Source organism: Gavialis gangeticus, unplaced genomic scaffold (assembly GCF_001723915.1).
Source record: "Gavialis gangeticus isolate Ggan-Ray unplaced genomic scaffold, GavGan_comp1, whole genome shotgun sequence".
Taxonomy (NCBI): domain Eukaryota; kingdom Metazoa; phylum Chordata; order Crocodylia; family Gavialidae; genus Gavialis; species Gavialis gangeticus.
The window spans coordinates 96,580,435-96,599,088 of NW_017729032.1; the positions used below are offsets into that span (position 1 = coordinate 96,580,435).

General features: G+C 40.2%; 1 protein-coding gene across 1 annotated transcript in view; it reads right to left on the reverse strand.

The window, feature by feature from the left end:
- TBC1D4 (TBC1 domain family member 4) overlaps positions 1–18,290 on the reverse strand; it is a 168,284-nt gene extending 149,994 nt beyond the window's left edge. The window contains exon 1 of the mRNA XM_019524493.1: positions 17,987–18,290. Coding sequence (XP_019380038.1) covers positions 17,987–18,055 — 69 coding nt within the window. The 5' untranslated portion in view covers positions 18,056–18,290. The remainder of the gene's footprint in view (positions 1–17,986) is intronic.
- Positions 18,291–18,654: the final 364 nt, after the last annotated feature.

Below are 18,654 nucleotides of genomic sequence, written 5' to 3' on the forward strand. Positions count from 1 at the left end.
AGGTCATCTGTTGGAGTGGGAGCTAAGGAGGCATTTATTTCCACACTTGTAAATGGAAAGCCATTAAGAAATAAAGTATATAAAACAGCAGCGTTATCTTTAGAAAACAATGGCTACAGACAGACATTCAAAAAGCTTGAGCCTGAATCGATTCAATCTTTGCAGGTTAGTCCAACCTGGCTAGGCTGAACTGGTTTGTAACTGGACATTTTCTGTTGCCAGACCTCAGCCCCCTGCTAGCACTCTGAGGCAAGGGGCAGGGGGGGCACAGTGCATGCATCTGTTGATGATATGGAGCTTTTCCTTATCCCTCCCTGCTTCTTTATACTGTCTGCAGAAACTAACAGGAAAGCAAGCCAGCACGGAGCTGATAACAGTCTTTATCACCTCATCAGCAAAACAAATAGGCTCTCTCCATTAGTTCAAACTCTTCTTAAAAAAAAAAAAAAAAAAAAAAAAGCTTACTAGCTGACCTGTTGATTAGCTCCAAAATGCTCCAGGCAGTCACTGTTCTGTCTGTCTGTTCTAGTGAAATTGGAGGCGCACACCTCTCAGCATTAGCTAGCATAGCACATGCCTAAGATCCATGCTGTGGGAAATGGGAGGGGGGATTCCTGCTTGAGCAGTGAGGGGAAGGTGGGGTACAGCAGGGGGAAGCCAGGCAGATCCTGATGTACCTGAAGTCTCTGCCACAGCTCCAGCCAGGGAGCAGAGGAGAGGGGCCAGCTCTGGTGTGGAAAAAAAAAGAGAGCCACATCCAGCCCAAAGAGCATGCTGGGATGCTGGGGGTATCTGGTTTATCTTAAACCAGGAAGGGGTTTGAGACACACATTGCATAAACTAGTTGGACCCAAATCAGTTAAGTCTGATACTACATCCAACCAGGTTCATCTCAAACCAGTTTCAGCCATTTTCAAACTGGTTTGTGTGCATTGAACATCTGTTCTGCTACAGGTTTAAATCGGTTTATGTGTAATGTCTGTCCCTAGCCTAAGGGAATGTTTTCAGGTACCCAAAGGACGTGTCAAGACAAACACCAAATGCTCCAAAAGAACATTTTCTACTGAATATTTAAAGTTAACCCATTATTTGGAATTGAAAAGAACTTCATGTCTAGATGGGCTGTAAACAGGACAAAGCATTTTAAAAGATGCCACTGGCTGATATCAACTGGCTAAAACCATCTTTTCTTAACGAGTTTAGAACAAGACTTCCCTTCCCCCTCACTTAAAATAAGTAAATAAAAAAAAAAAAAAATTAAGTTCTGGCCTCAGAAAGTAGCTTCTAATTTTCAGTCTCACTCACTCACTGGACCTGATTTTTAAAGGACTGAGAATCTGAAACTGCAATTGGGATATAGAGATGGGGTGGGGAGGGAGGATGGAGTCAGGCCAACTCTCTCTGTGCATTGGCTTTTGCAATTTTATCTTTACATGCCTTAATGTGTATCATTAGTAATTTGACCTAGTTTATACTTTTTGTAACAATTTCTTCTCAGGTTTCCGATCCTTAAGAACTAAAGAGATTGAGCCAGGTTCATTTTCTACTCTTTCTTTCCTTAGATAGTTTGTACATGGGGCCATAGCACTGGCCATAGGAGAAGTAAGGGTTCAGTAATTCATCATATTCAGGGTAATCATGTAGGCATCCGATGAGGCTGAGGGTGTGTTTCATAGTTTGTATGCTAGTGTGCATGAAGCCTCCTAGGCACAAGTCTAAGTAGTCAAAAATTACAACTGATAACTCTAACCTTTACATGAGCACATATGTACTCTTGATTTAGTCTACATTTAAAGGGACATGTAGCACAGCCACAGCGATCCCTCAAGACACCAGCAGAGGTTGCAGGGCAGCCTGGGCTTGCCAGCCCCCCCCCCACTGCATTTCAAGTGTGCTGAGATTTTACACTGCTTTGAAAATGAGCAGGGGAAGGACCCACTTACCCATCTTTGCCTTAATAAATAGCACAGAAGAGAGGCCTCAGTATAGCATGCATGAAATCAGTGCATAAAAAAAATAGGGATTCTAAGTGAAAACTAAAAATGACACAAGTCATTAAATCCAATACACATTCCCACAGTTGTGGGACATGAAATGGAGAGATGAAGTTAAGACTGCTTCTGTTTCCTTATGATGCACAGCTTTCCTCCCAGTTGTTTCATATTATCTACTTACCAACTGCAGACTGCAAGAGCCTTGTTTCATTTTTTTTAAAAGAACATCTTGAAAGAAGGATTTTGTTTGTGATCGTGCAAGACTTGAGTTCAACTTTTCCATTAAACAATGAATTGTCCTATAGGGTAGCAATGATATTTAACTTCTGAGGACTCGATCTTGCAGTTTAATATGCTTAATATTAGCTTGCACGTATAGCTTCTTTTTAAAAAAGAAAAAAGGATGGGGGAGGGGGGAATGTTTAGATCACCAGACCCATCACTGCTATTTAAGCTCAATGAATAACCTGATGCAATACAAACCTGACCACTATGGGCAAGGCAGCAAGCTTATTAAAGAACAGAAATAGCCTAAATTTCGTGTTTTGCCCCTCAAAATCTGGATACATTGTTACTCAGAATGGCCGGTCTCTAAACTGCTACCCTGAAACTAACAGGACCTAGTCCTTTAAAGGGCACTAACAGCACAGCATTGAGAGCACTTGAGACAGGGTAAGATTAACCACACACAGCCCCATCTTAGGCAGTTTTCTGATTGCCAAGTCAGTCCATTATTTGCAGTTTATACAGCAACAGCAGTAGCTTGTTATTTTTTGTGGATTAGGCTCTGCGAGTGTGGGATGCTAAAAGAATGCTGCAACTCAGAAGTCAGATTTCATCCCAGATTCTGGACAGGAACAAGCCTAGTAGGCACAAAAACACCATCCACCTACTGTACCTCCTAGGCTTGATCCTCCTTTTGCCATCTGCTCCAACCCATATCCCACCTGCTCCCACTCCCATCCATCTTCCTTGCTAGACACCCAACACTAATTCATGTATGTGCACACACCTTTTATCTCCAACAATTTTTTGCCCTCCCATCCCTGTGATTGACTCATCCCGAGGCAGGACACCTCCCCCCATATAAAATTTCAGAGTAAGATTGTTCATCTTTGGAGAACTCAAACAACTCAAAATACGTTTACAAAATGGAAAGCTCTGGGCAACTTTAAGTTAAGTGAAACTGCAAGCCCCATCAAAACAAAAAAAACCCAACTACAATAAGGTTTTTTTTTACCATTATGATCTTGGAAAGCATAAAACCCATTAGAAAGTTTGGTCTAAGTCATTAGCTCACACATTAGGCAAACCACAAAGGATTATTTCATTGCAGTGCAGCTGTTGAACATGTGAGGAAAAACCCTTACCTCATGAAGTTAGAGGACAGAACAGTCAACTTCAGTACACACTAATGTTTAAGAACACATTCATTGAGAATTTAGTGCTCGATTTGCATTTCTCAGCTCTGAATTCATTTATCTTTAAGCACAGACAGTCATACTACAAGAACAACATCTGTCCTGTATTTCAGCACTTCTGTTTCTAGTGGAAACTAGAACCAGAAATGCAGACCTGAACATGTCTGAAAAATAAACAGTTGACCTTGAAGCCCCAGGTGTCTCGTGCTCCAGTTACTGGTCCAACAAACTGATCACAGACTAGACTCATTTAATGCAGTCACAGCCTGTTGGCTGTTAAGAGGCAATTTGGTCACCACTCTCACAGGTTGCATGTGAACAAAACTGTAGCAAGAGACTTTATGGCTCATGAGCAAACCAGGGACCTGTATCTCTGACATTGCATATCCTTTTTCTACAAGACTGAGTTCTGTAAAAAGCCACTGCTGCACTTTAATATTGTGATTCTCAAGCTATTAAAAAATTCCACCAAGCTCATTGCAGCAGCATCACAACACTTAATGACTCATTCTACAAACCATCAAGAAAGTTATGCTGACCTCTCCTCCAGGCCATTTAGTTCCCTCAAAACCGTTCTTCTTTTGTTTCCAACCCTCTTTTGAATAAGACATTCCAAGTCGTTCCAAGAGAAACATTTCTAGATTTCCGCATTTTGCATGCAATACAAAGATTGTACCATAATTACCTTGTGACTTATCAAAGATCTGCTTTAAGAAAAAAAACTACAATTGATATTCAGAATTAAGAACAGCTGTTTGGGGAACAACACATTTTTACAGAATTTAAAAAGATGGAGCCTGATACCAAAGTTCACATAAGATTATTAAAGAACTCTGTTTTCCAAGGAAGGCATATTTAGATATGAAGATTAACATTTAAAAGTTTCTTTTCATTTTGGGTTTTTTTTTTTGTTTTTTTAACTAAGCACCCCTGAAAGGATCCCAAGGTACCGCTGGGTGCTGCAACACCCTGTTTGAGAATGTTTCATTTAATCTGTTTAGATAATAAATGATAAAACTTTAAATTAGTTCCAATTGAAGGATCAAGGCTGCTGAAAAAAAAAACTTTCCAAGGTACAATGGAGGGAATAATATCAGTTATATCATCCTACAAAAAAATTTGATTTGCTAATCATAATTTACTATGGAAGATCATATTAGTACAATGTCTTCACTTAAGAAACTATACACTGCAAGTTACATGCAAGATTCCCACAACTTACAACATTCTTAACTTAAAATGCCTTCATATTAGATGATTAATTTTACTTATTACACTTCACCATTTCATTGCTTTGGAGATAACAGAAGAGTAAAGTAAAAATACGCAAATAGGGAAGGAGAGAGAGAGGAAAGGACAAGTTATTTTATAAACAAAATATCATATCTATAAAAAACACCCACATTGAACATATGGTCTATGGAATAGCTCTCCCAAAGACGACAAAAAAAGTCTGTACACCACCTTCAGTAAAAAGAATATGCTTAGATTTAAAATTACAAAAAAAAGCAAAGCGTGTGCACAAGCTCGTGCACGTGTGGATTTTATGTAGCCTTTTCATTAAGTATTGTAATTGTCTGGGCCACCAAAGGATGCTACCCAGAGTCTTTTAGGTTTTGGAAGGAAATGAAGGAATCTTGCAAGCAGTAAGAGAATTAGCTCAATTACCAGGACTCAGACACTGGTATCTTCAAGAGGAAATCCCTTCTACAACACTAAATAATTCCCATTGTTGTTCCACAAAGAGGCTACAGTATTCAAGATGAACACAATGTTCAGCATTAACTAGAATCAGTTTCTAATGTCTCTTGTTCAAAAGCGTATTTCATAAGAATCAATATATACACCTGACACTAGCTGCCACCACAAAGACTTGCCTAGACTTTGCTCTTGAACATGATAATGAATTGAAAGAACAGCTCTCTTGCAGGTCTGTGAGATTACTGCTGCCTCAATGATTAACAATCTGGCAGATACCACTTTAGAATTGCCAACCTAAAACAAAAAGAAAGGAAAAGGGGTCTTGTGCTACAAACAATACTGCTGATAAGGTATTTGATTTAACAAGTTGTCTCCAAGTGCTAAACAGAAGAACAACATTGTGAGAACATAAGGCTAGTTTTATTTGTCTGGAACAAGAACCTCTTCAGACATATTTATAGCAAGTAAGTTTGTTCTTATGGATGGAGCACTAATGGTCATACTACAAACTCAGTCTAACAACATGTTTAAACATACAACTTAAGCTTTTGGGGGGAAAAAAAATAACACAAGGAGTAGTGCATCAACCACTGAAATAATTTGACATAAAAATCCTTAAACTTAATGGTTTGTTTTTTTTAAAGCAATATGCAAGCTTAAAATTTGGGGGGGAGAACAGTTTGAGACACATGACCAGTTCAAAACAAAATACTAAAACGTCAGATAAGTAGTCAAGTCACCAGAAGCACCTTATTACAGCACTCCCATGTCTGCATAGGCTCTCAATAGCTTCCCAAGCAGAATTCAAAGTTCTGTTTTTGACTTAAAAGGCTCTAAACATTCTAGGTCCTATGTCTAAACGGACCATCTTCTCTCTTAAGCCCCACTGCAATCCCAAACATCAGCAGAGACCAATCCCCTGCTAGTACCATCAATGTGCCAAGTTTGGGGGGCAAAGATTTGGGAGGATCTTTTTGGTAGTCAGCCTTCAGCTTTGGAACTCTTTCCCCATTGACACCCAGAACCCAAGACTGGCCATCTTTTGGAAACATAGTTAAACCTTCCTATTTGGACAGACATTTAGCAAGCAAAGCTAGGAAGTGATTCTTTAAGGAGCTTTTGTTTCATGTTTTATTTCATTTACTTTTATATGTTGCTTCTGATTCTTACTGCAAGCTGCTCTGAGCATTTGTTGGCAAGGGCAGCATATAAATAGTGGCAAGAAGTGTTGTTTATTGCCAGTTCCTAATAAGAAAAATGCTTCATTTTTCCACTTGTACCAAGCTATTACTAAGACATCTCAAAAGTAGTTTAACATAAAAAGCCTTCAGAACTTCTTTAAAAGATAATTATTACAGCAACACCCTGCAACCATCCTAGTTGGTTGTGTCAATTACACGAGAATTTTTTATGTCCTCTGTTATAGGATGAAGAGACTGGAAAGAACACTAGGGACAGAATTTACACAAATTGGCGTAAGTGATCAGAAAGCAGTTCTAATCTGTAACACAACAGAAGTTCAGTGCACATAAACTACTTCCAAAATGGCTGAAACCAATTTAAGATAAACCCGGATGGATGCAGTGTCAGACTTAACCTATTTAGGTTAAATCCATTTACTGAATTTCTGTCCCAGATCCTCTCCAAATTCAAGTTCACTCACAGTCCAGCAGCATCCCAGAATGCTTTGCCCCTTTCCTGTAAAGCCCCAGTCCCATCCCTCCCTTGCAGGGTGGGTGAGCTAGCTTTGGCCCATGCTATTTGCTCCAGCCAAGCATGCTTTAGTGCCCTCCAGCTTCTGGCCTGGGCTTCTTTTCTGGAATCAAAAGTGGATGGTTGCTCACTGGCTTATCAGTTCATCTACACAGCTTAGACTAACCTGCAAAGATTGAATTGATTCAGCCTTGGGCTTTTTGATTGCCTGTACTTAGGCAGGAGTCAGTCATCCTCACTAAAATTGGTTTGCTGTATCTGGAGGCTCTAAGCATGGGAAACAGTTAAAAAAGGGTTGGGGAGGGGGCAGGAAGGGAAAACAAAAGGAAGATTCTCCCCCAGCAGCAAAATAGCAATAAAGTTTCAAGCCACTTGCATGGTTTTCGACTACGGAAGGAGAAGCAGGACAAATCTATAAACTATTCCATCATTCTTATTAACACTAACAAGCAAATTTTCACAGAGGGAAAATTGTAAAATCTCCTTCATTTGCAGTGACAGCTATTCAACAAGGAAACCCACAACACCCAGAAATTTATTAATGTCATGTGTTTTCTAGTGTTGTTCCGTGAGGCCAAAACAAAGCACTAAGCCCTTGCAAAATGGAGCAGTGTATGCCAATGCTGCTCTAATCTACAAGGAAAAATGTACAAAAAAGTAAATAAACAAGAAACACCACCACAGCACAAAAAAACCCCAAAACACTCACCATAGTATCAGATACCAGTCTGAGAATCACCAGCCACTGATAAGAATTCTACTCCAGCTCTAAGCCACTGAAATGTTGATTTTTTTTGTTTTACAACCTGTTGTCCCCATCAAAAGCTATCTTTTAGTAGCCCAAATTTACCCATTAATCTTCCTCTGAACATCAATATTTATACACCCAAATCTTGCTGAGTGTTTCAGTATAGTTTGCAACATAGCAATATATTTCAGTCTATTTGAAGGAAGCTTGCTTATTTACCCTCAGCAGTTTTATCATCAGTTCAAATAGCTAATTAGTCAGAGGAAGACGCATACAGGAAAACACTAGGAATGCATGTCTGCCAGTTTAACTCCAAAGTGAAAACTTAATGACTACTGGTTATCTGTTCATATGTATGACACCTGAGTTTGCCACTGTCCTTTCAGGTAACCTTGGGAAAGTTACTGCCTCCTTTCATATCAGTTTCCCATTTTACATTTAAAAATATTTAGGCTTCAGGTTCTTCAAGGCAGAGACTCTCTCCTTCCAGGCCTTCAACACCCCACACAGATGTCTGCCCAAATAGGAAGAGCCTGAACTTAGATACAGTATCAAGCTATTACAACAGCAGTAACAAGGGATATACCACATCTAAGTAACTGGTCAAAATATAGACATTAAGCAAAGTACAAGTGTGAAACATATACCTTTGATGATTTATAACTTGTAATAGTGAAAGTTCTTTGAAAAGCACTAAATAAGTTAGCCATTTTGGCTGTTATAGCGTTACTGTGTTAAGACTTCTTAAATTGGTAACAATTTTAATGAAGTCAACAAAAGTCCAGTAAAAAAACCTGTTTATATGTATGTAACTATTCAGAATTTCAGCAAAGTTCATTTAAGCCATTGAAATCAAGTGAAAGGTTCCGTGCTCTGCTTTTGAAATAGCAACATGCTTTGCAAATAAACACATTGAATGTATACTATTACTTGAATGTATATCCTACCCTCTCCAGAAAGGCTCTGAGCAGCTTATAGTGACAAGCAACAAAAACACTAGACTCCCCAAAACTGAAGTCTTCAACACCCCTCTTATTGTAACTCAAAGGCTAATAAAAAGAACCAAATGAGACCAGTTCACATTTTAAACATTGACTCTAGTCAGCCAGGAGATGGACACAAGGAGCCAGGAACACTGAATTGGGAGAGAGGAAATACGAGAAAGGGAAAAGAGATTCGTCATCCATCACCATTTTAGTCCACGACTTCCAGTGTCTAGGGGATGACCTCACCCCTCATCTTCGTAAACATGGGGTATACATAGAAGGCCAATAACTTGTTTTAGCATCTAGTCGCATTGCCTTCTCTCCTTCCTGCCCTTCACCCTCCCAGTCTTTCATTAGGGACAGTGCTAGTGCTTGCCCATAAGCTTTGCTAGTGGACCACCTCACTGTTCACTGCTTTCCCACGACTTCCACATCTTGTGATATTTTAGTACATGGATTTAGTTCCCAAACATCATACATAAAACCAGGGGTAGGTACAGACATTTGGGGAGGTTAGATCAAGTTAAAAATGGCCACCTAATCTAAGGTAAGTCAGGATGGGAGGGGCTAGTGGAGGGATTTGGAAGAATCAAGAGGGCAGACAGGCTCTGCAGGGGGAAGGAAAAAAAAGTCATGGGGGACAGTGAAGTTTGCCAGGGGGACTGGATGGATTGGGGGGCAAGCAGGGTCAGAGGGGCTTGGTGGGATCAGGGGACTAGTGGGGTCTTCAAGGGGGTTTGGAGGATGCTCTTCCTCACCCCCAGGATCCAGGATTTTTTTTTCAGCCTCCCCAACCCCCCACCCTCAGACAGACCAACCCCCACAGTGAATCAACCCCCCTCATCCTGCCTGCCCCACCTCCCACTCCAACCTACTTCCTTGGCTCCTGGCATCAGCAAATGCCAGTAAAACTAGTACCAGCAATAGCTTGCAGGATGTGGCAGGGCTTGGCAGCCATGGAGGGGTGGGGGGGGCAACTACAGGCCAGTCAGTCTCACCTCCATCCTTGGTAAAGTCTTTGAAAAAGATTATTAAGGCTCATATATGTGAAAGCCCAGCAGGAAAAATTATGCTGCAGGGAAACCAGCATGGGCTCGTAGCAGGTAGGTCATACCTGACTAATCTAGTCTCTTTTTATGACCAGGTTACAAAATACCTGGACGCAGGAGTAGGGGTAGATATTGTTTAGATTTCAGGAAGGCCTTTGATACAGTATCCCACCCCATACTGGTGGACAAATTAAGAGGCTGTGACTTGGATGGTTACAGTCCAATGGGTGGCAAATTGGCTAGAGGGTCGTACCCAGAGTGGTGGTGGATGGGTCAGTATCAACCTGGAAGGATGTGGGCTGTGGGGTCCCGCAGGGCTCAGTTCTTGGACCGATACTCTTCAATGTTTTCATCAGTGACTTGGATGAGGGAGTAAAGTGTACTCTGTCCAAGTTTGCAGATGATACAAAACTGTGGGGAGAAGTGTACATGCCGGAGGGCAGGGAACAACTACAGGCAGACCTGGACAGGTTGGACAAATGGGCAGAAAACAATAGAATGCGATTTAACAAGGAGAAATGCAAAGTGCTGGACCTAGGGAGGAAAAATGTCCAGCACACCTACTGCCTAGGAAATGACCTGCTCGGCAGCACGGAAGCGGGAAAGAGATCTCGGAGTCCTAGTGGACTCCAACATGAACATGAGTCGTCAGCGTGACAAGGTCATCAGCAAAGCTAATGGCACTTTAATGTGCATCAGCAGATGCATGACAAACAGAACGAAGGAGGAGATACTTCCCCTCTGTCGGGCACTGGTCAGACCGCAGTTGGAGTACTGCATCCAGTTTTGGGTGCCACACTTCAAGAGGGATATGGATAACCTGGAGAGGGTCCAGAGAAAGGCTTGCAGGCCAAGCCCTACGAGGAGAGACTAGGGCACCTGGACCTCTTCAGCCTCCGCAAAAGAAGGTTGAGAGGTGACCTTGTGGCTGCCTATAAATTCATCATGGGGGCGCAGAAGGGAATTGGTGAGGCTTTACTCACGAAGGCGCCCCTGGGGGTTACAAGAAATAATGGCCATAAGCTAGCAGAGAGCAGATTTAGACTGGACATTAGGAAGAACTTCTTCACAGTTAGAGTGGCCAAAATCTGGAATGGGCTCCCAAGGGAGGTGGTGGTCTCCCCTACCCTGGGGGTCTTCAAGAGGAGGTTAGATAGGCATCTGGCTGGGGTCATCTGAACCCAGCACTCTTTCTTGCCTATGCAGGGGGTTGGACTTGATGATCTATTGATGTCCCTTCCGACTCAAACATCTATGAATCTATGAGAGGTGGGGGGGCCTGGCTGGTCCACACAGTGGTGGGTAGGAAGAATGCAGCTTTGGGGTTGGGGCCAGTGGCTAGGCTTTCATAGCCCCAGTACTGCCCTGGGAACTGTTCAAAAGTTTAGTTAGACTGATCTTGTCAAATCAACTCTAAAAAGTTAGACAACATCAGAGGCAAGGTTAACTAAATCAGGTTGGCCATTTTTAGATTGATTTCAACTTCTTGAGCTTCTGTACATTTTGCACTTGGATCCTCCTAACTAGGGATCCAAGCGTAGGGTCTGCAAATTAAGTTAGATTGGGTGGCTATTTTTAATGTGATCTAACCTCCCCTTAACTTCCCCAAGTGTCTGGATGCATGTTGTCCCCCACCTGCTATTTAATTAGTTGGAATGTTACATGGTTTAGGCTAACTGGCTCTGGGCACTCAATTATTAGTGCACTGAAAAATATATGGCCCGGAGAGACACTTGAAGAAAATGTGTGACAGCATTCGACAGACTCTAGACCATAGGCTACTTGTGTTGCATGCCGCACGTTCACAAATGACCGAATTCAAAGTGATGGTGTAAATTAGTATAATCTGTGGAAAGGGGAGTTTGTAGCAGAAAGACTAACCGAAACCTTTAATGGATTGAAACTGGAGAGGTTTTCAAGGGGTGACTGGGTCATCTTACAGATTACTGAAAAACTGTGAACCAAAAAGACATTTTGGAAAAAACCTAAGATGGGAGCAAGAAAGGTGGTAACAAGACTCATACTTTTCAGGAAAGCATAACAGTTTCCCAAGAGGGAGGGGAAGGGGAATTTTTTAACTGCCCAAAATTAATTTTTCATATTTGCAGCAATCTTATTATCAGTGGAAAATGATCACATCCCTCCGAGGCTATTAAAAAAAGTATAACATGGACCCCAACAGACCTGACTAGCAGAGACAAGTGCTTTGTCTTGTCATAATAATAAGCAAACTTTACCCACTACCAGACAACTTTGCGTTTGCAGCACTGGAGCTATATTTAGCACTGCAAACATCTTAAGAAGTCTCAGAGCAAACCTAAAAACAATGTTTAGGGGTGCAGGGGGTGGGGGAAAGAAAAAAGACACCAAACACACGCACACAAAATCAAAGCAGGATGTTGGTCCTATGATTTACAGTACCTTACCATCTTGCTTTTTGCTCTTACCACACAAGGGAAACAGCTTAGACAAGCAGCAAGCAAAAGAAGGTGCATAAGCACACCCCACACTTGCACCCCTCCTTCTTTGAATACATTGCTGGATATGTGCCTTCACATTTGCCGAAGAGCTGTGGTATCTTTTAAAAAAGACAAGTCACCATTGAATTAACGTAATACTATTTAGCAGCTATGAAAGACTAATGATATATGGAGGCCAGTCCCATAGTCCTGCCCTAGCATGGGCTGCAGGACTATGCCCACTGGTCACAGCTTATGTACTCCATGAGATTCCTCAAAATGATTCTTTAGATTCTAGTTTCAGAGCCACAACGGAATATTTTGATGGAAAAGAAAATTGATGCTGTAAGTCTGATGACAACCTTCCCTGAAGCAAATCTGATAGCCTATGTCTGAATTGTTTTATGTTAAATCACTAACAAGGCAGTTCTGGCACTTGAACTGGGAATCCAGTTTACACCTATTTAAATAAAATAGGAACAGTTACAGAAAAACCAATGCCGTAGTATTTGCATGCCAACCTGAACTGAAAGAAAACAGAAATAAGTGCCAGAGACATGGGATCATTTGAAAATTACTTTCAAAACAATTTGCCTTCCATTTCCATACGGTCAACAACTAATTAATTACAACAGTATAGATATTATATAGGATCGCCCACATAAAAGCCTGAGTAGAGAAGTAAGGTTACTCTGCCGAACTGCCTCTTCATTATTCAAGTTGATAGTCCCATTGGATTTAATGGTTCTAGTTGCATTAATAAGCTGGAAGGATTTGCAGAATAAGTGGTTTCTGCAGGCATTTTCCAGTGCAAGAAAAGCTGGGTATTGGCACGAATTATTAATGGAACAAGATTTAAATCAATGGAGATGCCATTCAAGTAACTACATACTGTGCCTATACCTCCTTCGCAGAATTATGTGCAGTATTAGTTGCACTCCATTTCAGACAAGAATTTGAAACAAAAAAAAAAAAAAGAAACCCAAAAAACACCGATCCTATCTGCATGGCATTTCATTTATCATAAATGAGAACTCTAAACACAGATTAAGGTCATTACTCAGTGCTTGTTATTTAACCTGCTGCGAAATGGAACTGCAAGTGCCTTTTTTTTTTTTTTTTTGAAAGGACAGAAAAGAGTTTCTAGTTCAGTCATTGTTTCTGTGTACGAGATTTTGCCACAAAAATCTAAAGCTATTTTCTTTCTTCTTACAGTGATACTGCTCAATGATTCACGAAGAAAAAAACTCCTGCTCTTTTGACAAAAAAGAGAGTGTTCTAAGAGGTAATAGCCACCTTTTCCAGTAAGTCACAATGTTCTCCAAGTCACAGCACTGACTCTTTCTTCACAACTACCCTCAGGCTTAAACTGTACAGCCACAAAAACTACTGGTGGAAAGAGACTTTGTACAAAATGAGCTGGCGCTAGTTCCGAGTCTCTTGATATAAAGCAACAGGTTCCAAATAATTAAGAATTTGGATTCTAATAAAAGTGAGAGGATCACTTGTTAGACAGTTGGCCATCAATGACATGAAGGGAATAAAATGAGAACTGTAAGTAAAATAGGTAGGTAAATATTTCATAAAAATAGTTTATGAAAATAAAATGCCTTGCCAAATATGTTAAATGGTTTATGGCTTCTTTATACCAATTCCTCAGATCTAACATTAAACTGAATAACTTCTTAATCCCTTTGCCTTATACATTAGCTTTCAAAAGGACTAACTGTATTAGACTCCCTACTTAAAAGCCATTAAAACAAAGGATTGCACCTGCAAGGATTACACCTGCAAGCTATTCTATACACCTGCGCAAGAGGCTCTCAGACTTCATGTACTTTAAAAACTCAGAAGTGCTTACAGCACCACCTTTATCATTTTAGTTGGCAGTCATAACATTTTTATCCAGCTATGCTTTAAAGCCACTGGGCAATAGGCCATTTGAACAATGACTTGGCATATGGGCCATTCTTATGACCACGCTTCTTGGATGTAATGAGTGAGTTCAAACAAGTCATGGAGCAAGTCCAGAACAGTTTGCAGACATATTGCTTACAAATCCCCATCGAAACCACTGCAAAATGGAAGCAGTGACTAGATTTTTAAAAAGCAAAGACACTGGAACATAATACAAGCTTGGCATTTACATATCAGCTTTTTTGTTGGAGAACCACAGGCCTACCTAACATGTAGCTATCAATGCTCCACTGTAAATACAATCATTTTACAAGTGACTTTCCCACAGCTCAAGCATTATCCATTTTAACATGAAAGTCATAATCTCTTTATTTCTTACTTTGAGATCCATAGCAAAGTATGTCTGTGATTTCTCCGTTACATTCTGCTCAGACTTATATACAGTCCTCATTACACTTTATCTTTCCCTACTCTAAAACTCCTCCCTCTACAGCCCTGACACCCATCAACTCTCTCCAATACAACTGCAACACAGATGCCGACATTTTGACTGTCGCTTTGACCATACCTTTTCCTTGACTTGTTTCCTATGTTTACAAGGTTAAGTTCAGACTCCATGGGTATTTATATATGTGCTCTGAGAGCCGCTCTAATTAAAGCACCCAGAACATCACATGCATCAGGGTCTCCATGCTGAAAAGTGACAGCAGGGGTGCTTTAACTAAAGCTCGAATGAGCTCTATAAATCGAGTCTGCTCCGATACGCTGCAATTACAGTGCATCAGAGCAGCCTCAATGCACATGTATAGGCACCCTGCATTCTCACACTCAAAGTTCTTCATGCTTCTCCAGTCTTCTCTTATCATATTCTCCACCAACACACCCCACTTTTTTTGTTCAGCCAAAGAGGCCAGCTTTTTTATTCTGGTTGACACTTTATTATAATAAATGCATATTTGCATTCCTCCAAGCTACTCTTCATATATACAATCCACTGCCTGCACCAAGTCATGTGTTCCATTACCCTCTCATCCTTCAGACCCTTTCTGGAGATCCAATTCTATTGCACTGCCTATAGTTGGTTTGCCTATTCTTGGGTATTATGGATACCTATACTTCTAAAATAAAAGAGCAAATGAGCAATTTCATTGTCCCCCTTATTAATCATTTCTGTTTGTCACTTTTGATGCTTTCCTGAAGAGATTGCAGGCTAAGAAAACATCACATCTCCATTTGTGTTTGTACAGAACATATCACAATGCAGCCTGTGTTCCAGTTGTGGCCTATTGCAATAGAAGTGTTAAGAGGATTCTTTGGTCATAGCAGAACTAGTCCTGGCCTGACTTTCAAAACTGCACTTGCAAGATTTCATATGATGAAAGTTGCATCATATGAAATGTGATACCATGAAGAGCATGCTAACATGTACTTAACTATATGCCATTAGTCTCTAAGATGTGCTGTGACAGATGTGGCTTTACATACATTTTATTAACTACTGTAAAAAAAATTCAGAGATTTTCCTCTCCCAGCACAACTGACTTGAGATGATAACTTGAGATTTAACTTGCTAGCAAAGAATCCTAAGATTCCTAATTAAGTGGATATAAATATACAACAAATCCCTGCTGCCTGCTCGCCCCAGAGGCCTGCAATGTGAAGCTTTTATCAACACACCCATAGTATTAAACTTTTTCAGATGCCATGGCTTGGGGCACAAATGCATTTTATGAAATGATGTGTATTGTTCTTAAGCTTCCCTATTTAGTTCCAATAACATGGAACATACATTGTATTTAAAAACCCAGCTTTAATGAAACCACCAATTATGTGTTCTTGGGATCTGAGATGACAGTAGACTGCTCAGCCTTAAAAGGTTTTAGCTGTATTAAATTATTAAAGAGTGTATTTTCTAACCTAATTCAAGCTCTAGTTCCCTTGTGGGACCAGAGGTAGGAACTTGAGGGCTAAGGCAACCTTATTTTATTTCCAACCCTGCTGCCAATTCCCAGACTACAGGCAAACTAAAAACTGCACAAGGAAAAGGCAGGGGGTGGAAGGGGCAGGAAGAGAGGGGAGGGAAGTGAGGGGAAAACAGTAACCTAAAATGAAAATAAATATCCACTCACTTTTGTTAAGTGCTTTAAACCCTTGTAGCACTATTTGAAAAAAAGGAACAAGCATCCTAACTTATTTTCCAGACACCTTAGTCAAAGTAATGAGCACCTGAACCCATTTGTAGTCTTTACTGCTTTTTTCCAGCTTTGCAGGTCCCTAAACCAAGTTTAACTACTATCACAGGTTCAAGCTGCATTACATGCATCAGCATACAGTGTTCAAGTCATCCAAGTAGCAGCAGCAACTAAACAACAAGGCTGTCTGTAAAGGAAAAAGACTAGAAATGGTGTGGACTTATACATACATACCCTTTGTTTTCCTACAAATACCCCTCCCACGCTTTTAGCATTTTTGAAGTTACTCAACCAAGTAATCCACAGAAGGTAATTGTTCCTAGGCTGCTTATTCTATGTAGAGGCCTTGTCCCAATGGGACCACTGACTGGAATAGTACAAAAGCTATTCTAGAAGAGCTTTGTGTTTGGACGCTATTCCAGAGCGAGCGCGATTCTTTTCCCAAAACAGTTCTCTTGCTAATAAAGCACAGACGTTATTCTAGAACAAGAGTGACTTAGTCTGTAACAGTATCCATATTAGACTAGAACAGCTATTCTAAATCATTTATTTACTCCATAGCTTTCCTGTCTAAAGAAAGCAATAAACTTACTAGCATGAGGAAAAATAGGAGACTGCAAAGGAATAAACAGGATAGAGAAACAAATGAAGACAGAGAAAGTTATAAAGGAATAACCAGTCTCATGACTGAGGCACAGGTGTTCTGTGAAGCATCAGGATTGTAATCCTTCATCCCATCACATCTTTATCCTGGGAAATGGGTTCCTCATGCCTCACTCCCTTATTGGAACAGCACCTCTTTATTCTGAAGCATTGCCAAGCAAATGCCGTTTGCTTACATGCTGTTTTGGGATTTAGGAGTGAAATGGAACCACTAAAGAGAGACAGTGGTCCAGAGTTCTCTCTGCCACACAGCTGCAGCGAGACAGCTGCTGGAGTCCGGAAGTAGCTGTACATACAGCATTCAAGATAAGTCTGCAATGCGTTGGAAGGCCGCAGGAGGAGGCTGTAAAGGAAGCAGCTTCCTTCTTAAGAGAGTCCTGGAAAGGTCGTTGTGATGAACAAGAGAAGGGAAGAGACAGAACTTGGAAACAACTGCCAAAATAGAGCAAACAACACAAAAACCAGGAGTATCACAAAAAAAAAAAAAATGCAGAGAAGCTGAACGGAAGTGGGAATCATGGAGGCAACAAAGCAGAAGTTTACAAAAGAGCGTATGTTTCGGACTCTCAAACTTCTTAGTAGTTTGAAATACTTAAAATCAGACAGACAGGAAATCTCTCTTGCATTTATAAGATTAATTTACAACATGGATATTCCTGAAAGTCAGCTCGTTTGCTGACTTCATGTTCCTTTTTTTAGGGCAATATGGGAAGACTTATAATAGTCTGAAATTCCAAACATTAAAATGGACCTATGCTTTTAACTTATGTTTATTCTATTTTTAAAAACAATAATTTTAAAGCTAACAAAGTATGGGCTGGGCTAGGTTGGGACTTGTTGCTGGACCTTAGAGCTTTATTTACAAGGTAAAAAAGAAAGAAAGAGCACTGCACATATGTGGTAAAATAGTGATTGACAGTGAGGTTTTTTGATTCTTAACACCTGTAGATAATAAAGGATAAGACAATTCTAAAGAACAAATTTGTTGATTTACCAACAAAATGTTTCATATTGAGTATTTGCTCATTTAGAACAGCTAACAAAAAAGAGAATTTCCTTAAGTTTTAGTGTTATTACTCTTAGTTTTACAAGCAATATACTTAAATATAGCACCCCAAAAAGAAGCAGTGGGTAAAAACTTACTTCTGGGAAAGTTTGTCTCCTGTATCTGGTTACAGACTGAAATATAGCATAAGCTTTTATCTGAGACATGAAGAAAAGAAGAGAAATGAAAGAAAACTAGCTCCTTTTTAAGGAAGCTTACTTCTAAAGAGCATGCCCAGTAGGTGCTGTATTGCTTTCTTTAATAATGGTAGAGGCAACTCCTAAAAGAGGAGGAGCTAGGGTTGTACTGATATAAGGAATCCAGCAGTACATTACCCTTTCTATACAGCTGAGTAGAAAATGAAAAGACAAGTAATACTACTTTAAGAGTTTTTGCTGGAGAGAGGGGAAGGGGGTTTTAGAGTTCTTTAGCTACTTATACCACATGAAGAAAAAGGAGAAAAAGTTTTACTTTTTCTAGCTGCTTAAATAATTATTTAACTTGATACATGAATTTGCTACTCAGAGAGTCTAGTCTTTGTTCTGTCTATTCGCTTGGTTTTGTGGATTCTAATAATGCTGTTTTTCTCTTAATATTTAGAATTGTAAACAAGATAAAAATACTCTTGTTGTCTTTGGTACTGTTTAGCCTTTATGTTTATATGGCTTAGTTGTAAGGGTTGGGGATCCTTACTTTCTTCATAAAAAGACTGAAACATAGGCATAAACATTTGGGGGTTTTTCTTTCCTACCTCCCAGGACGACTG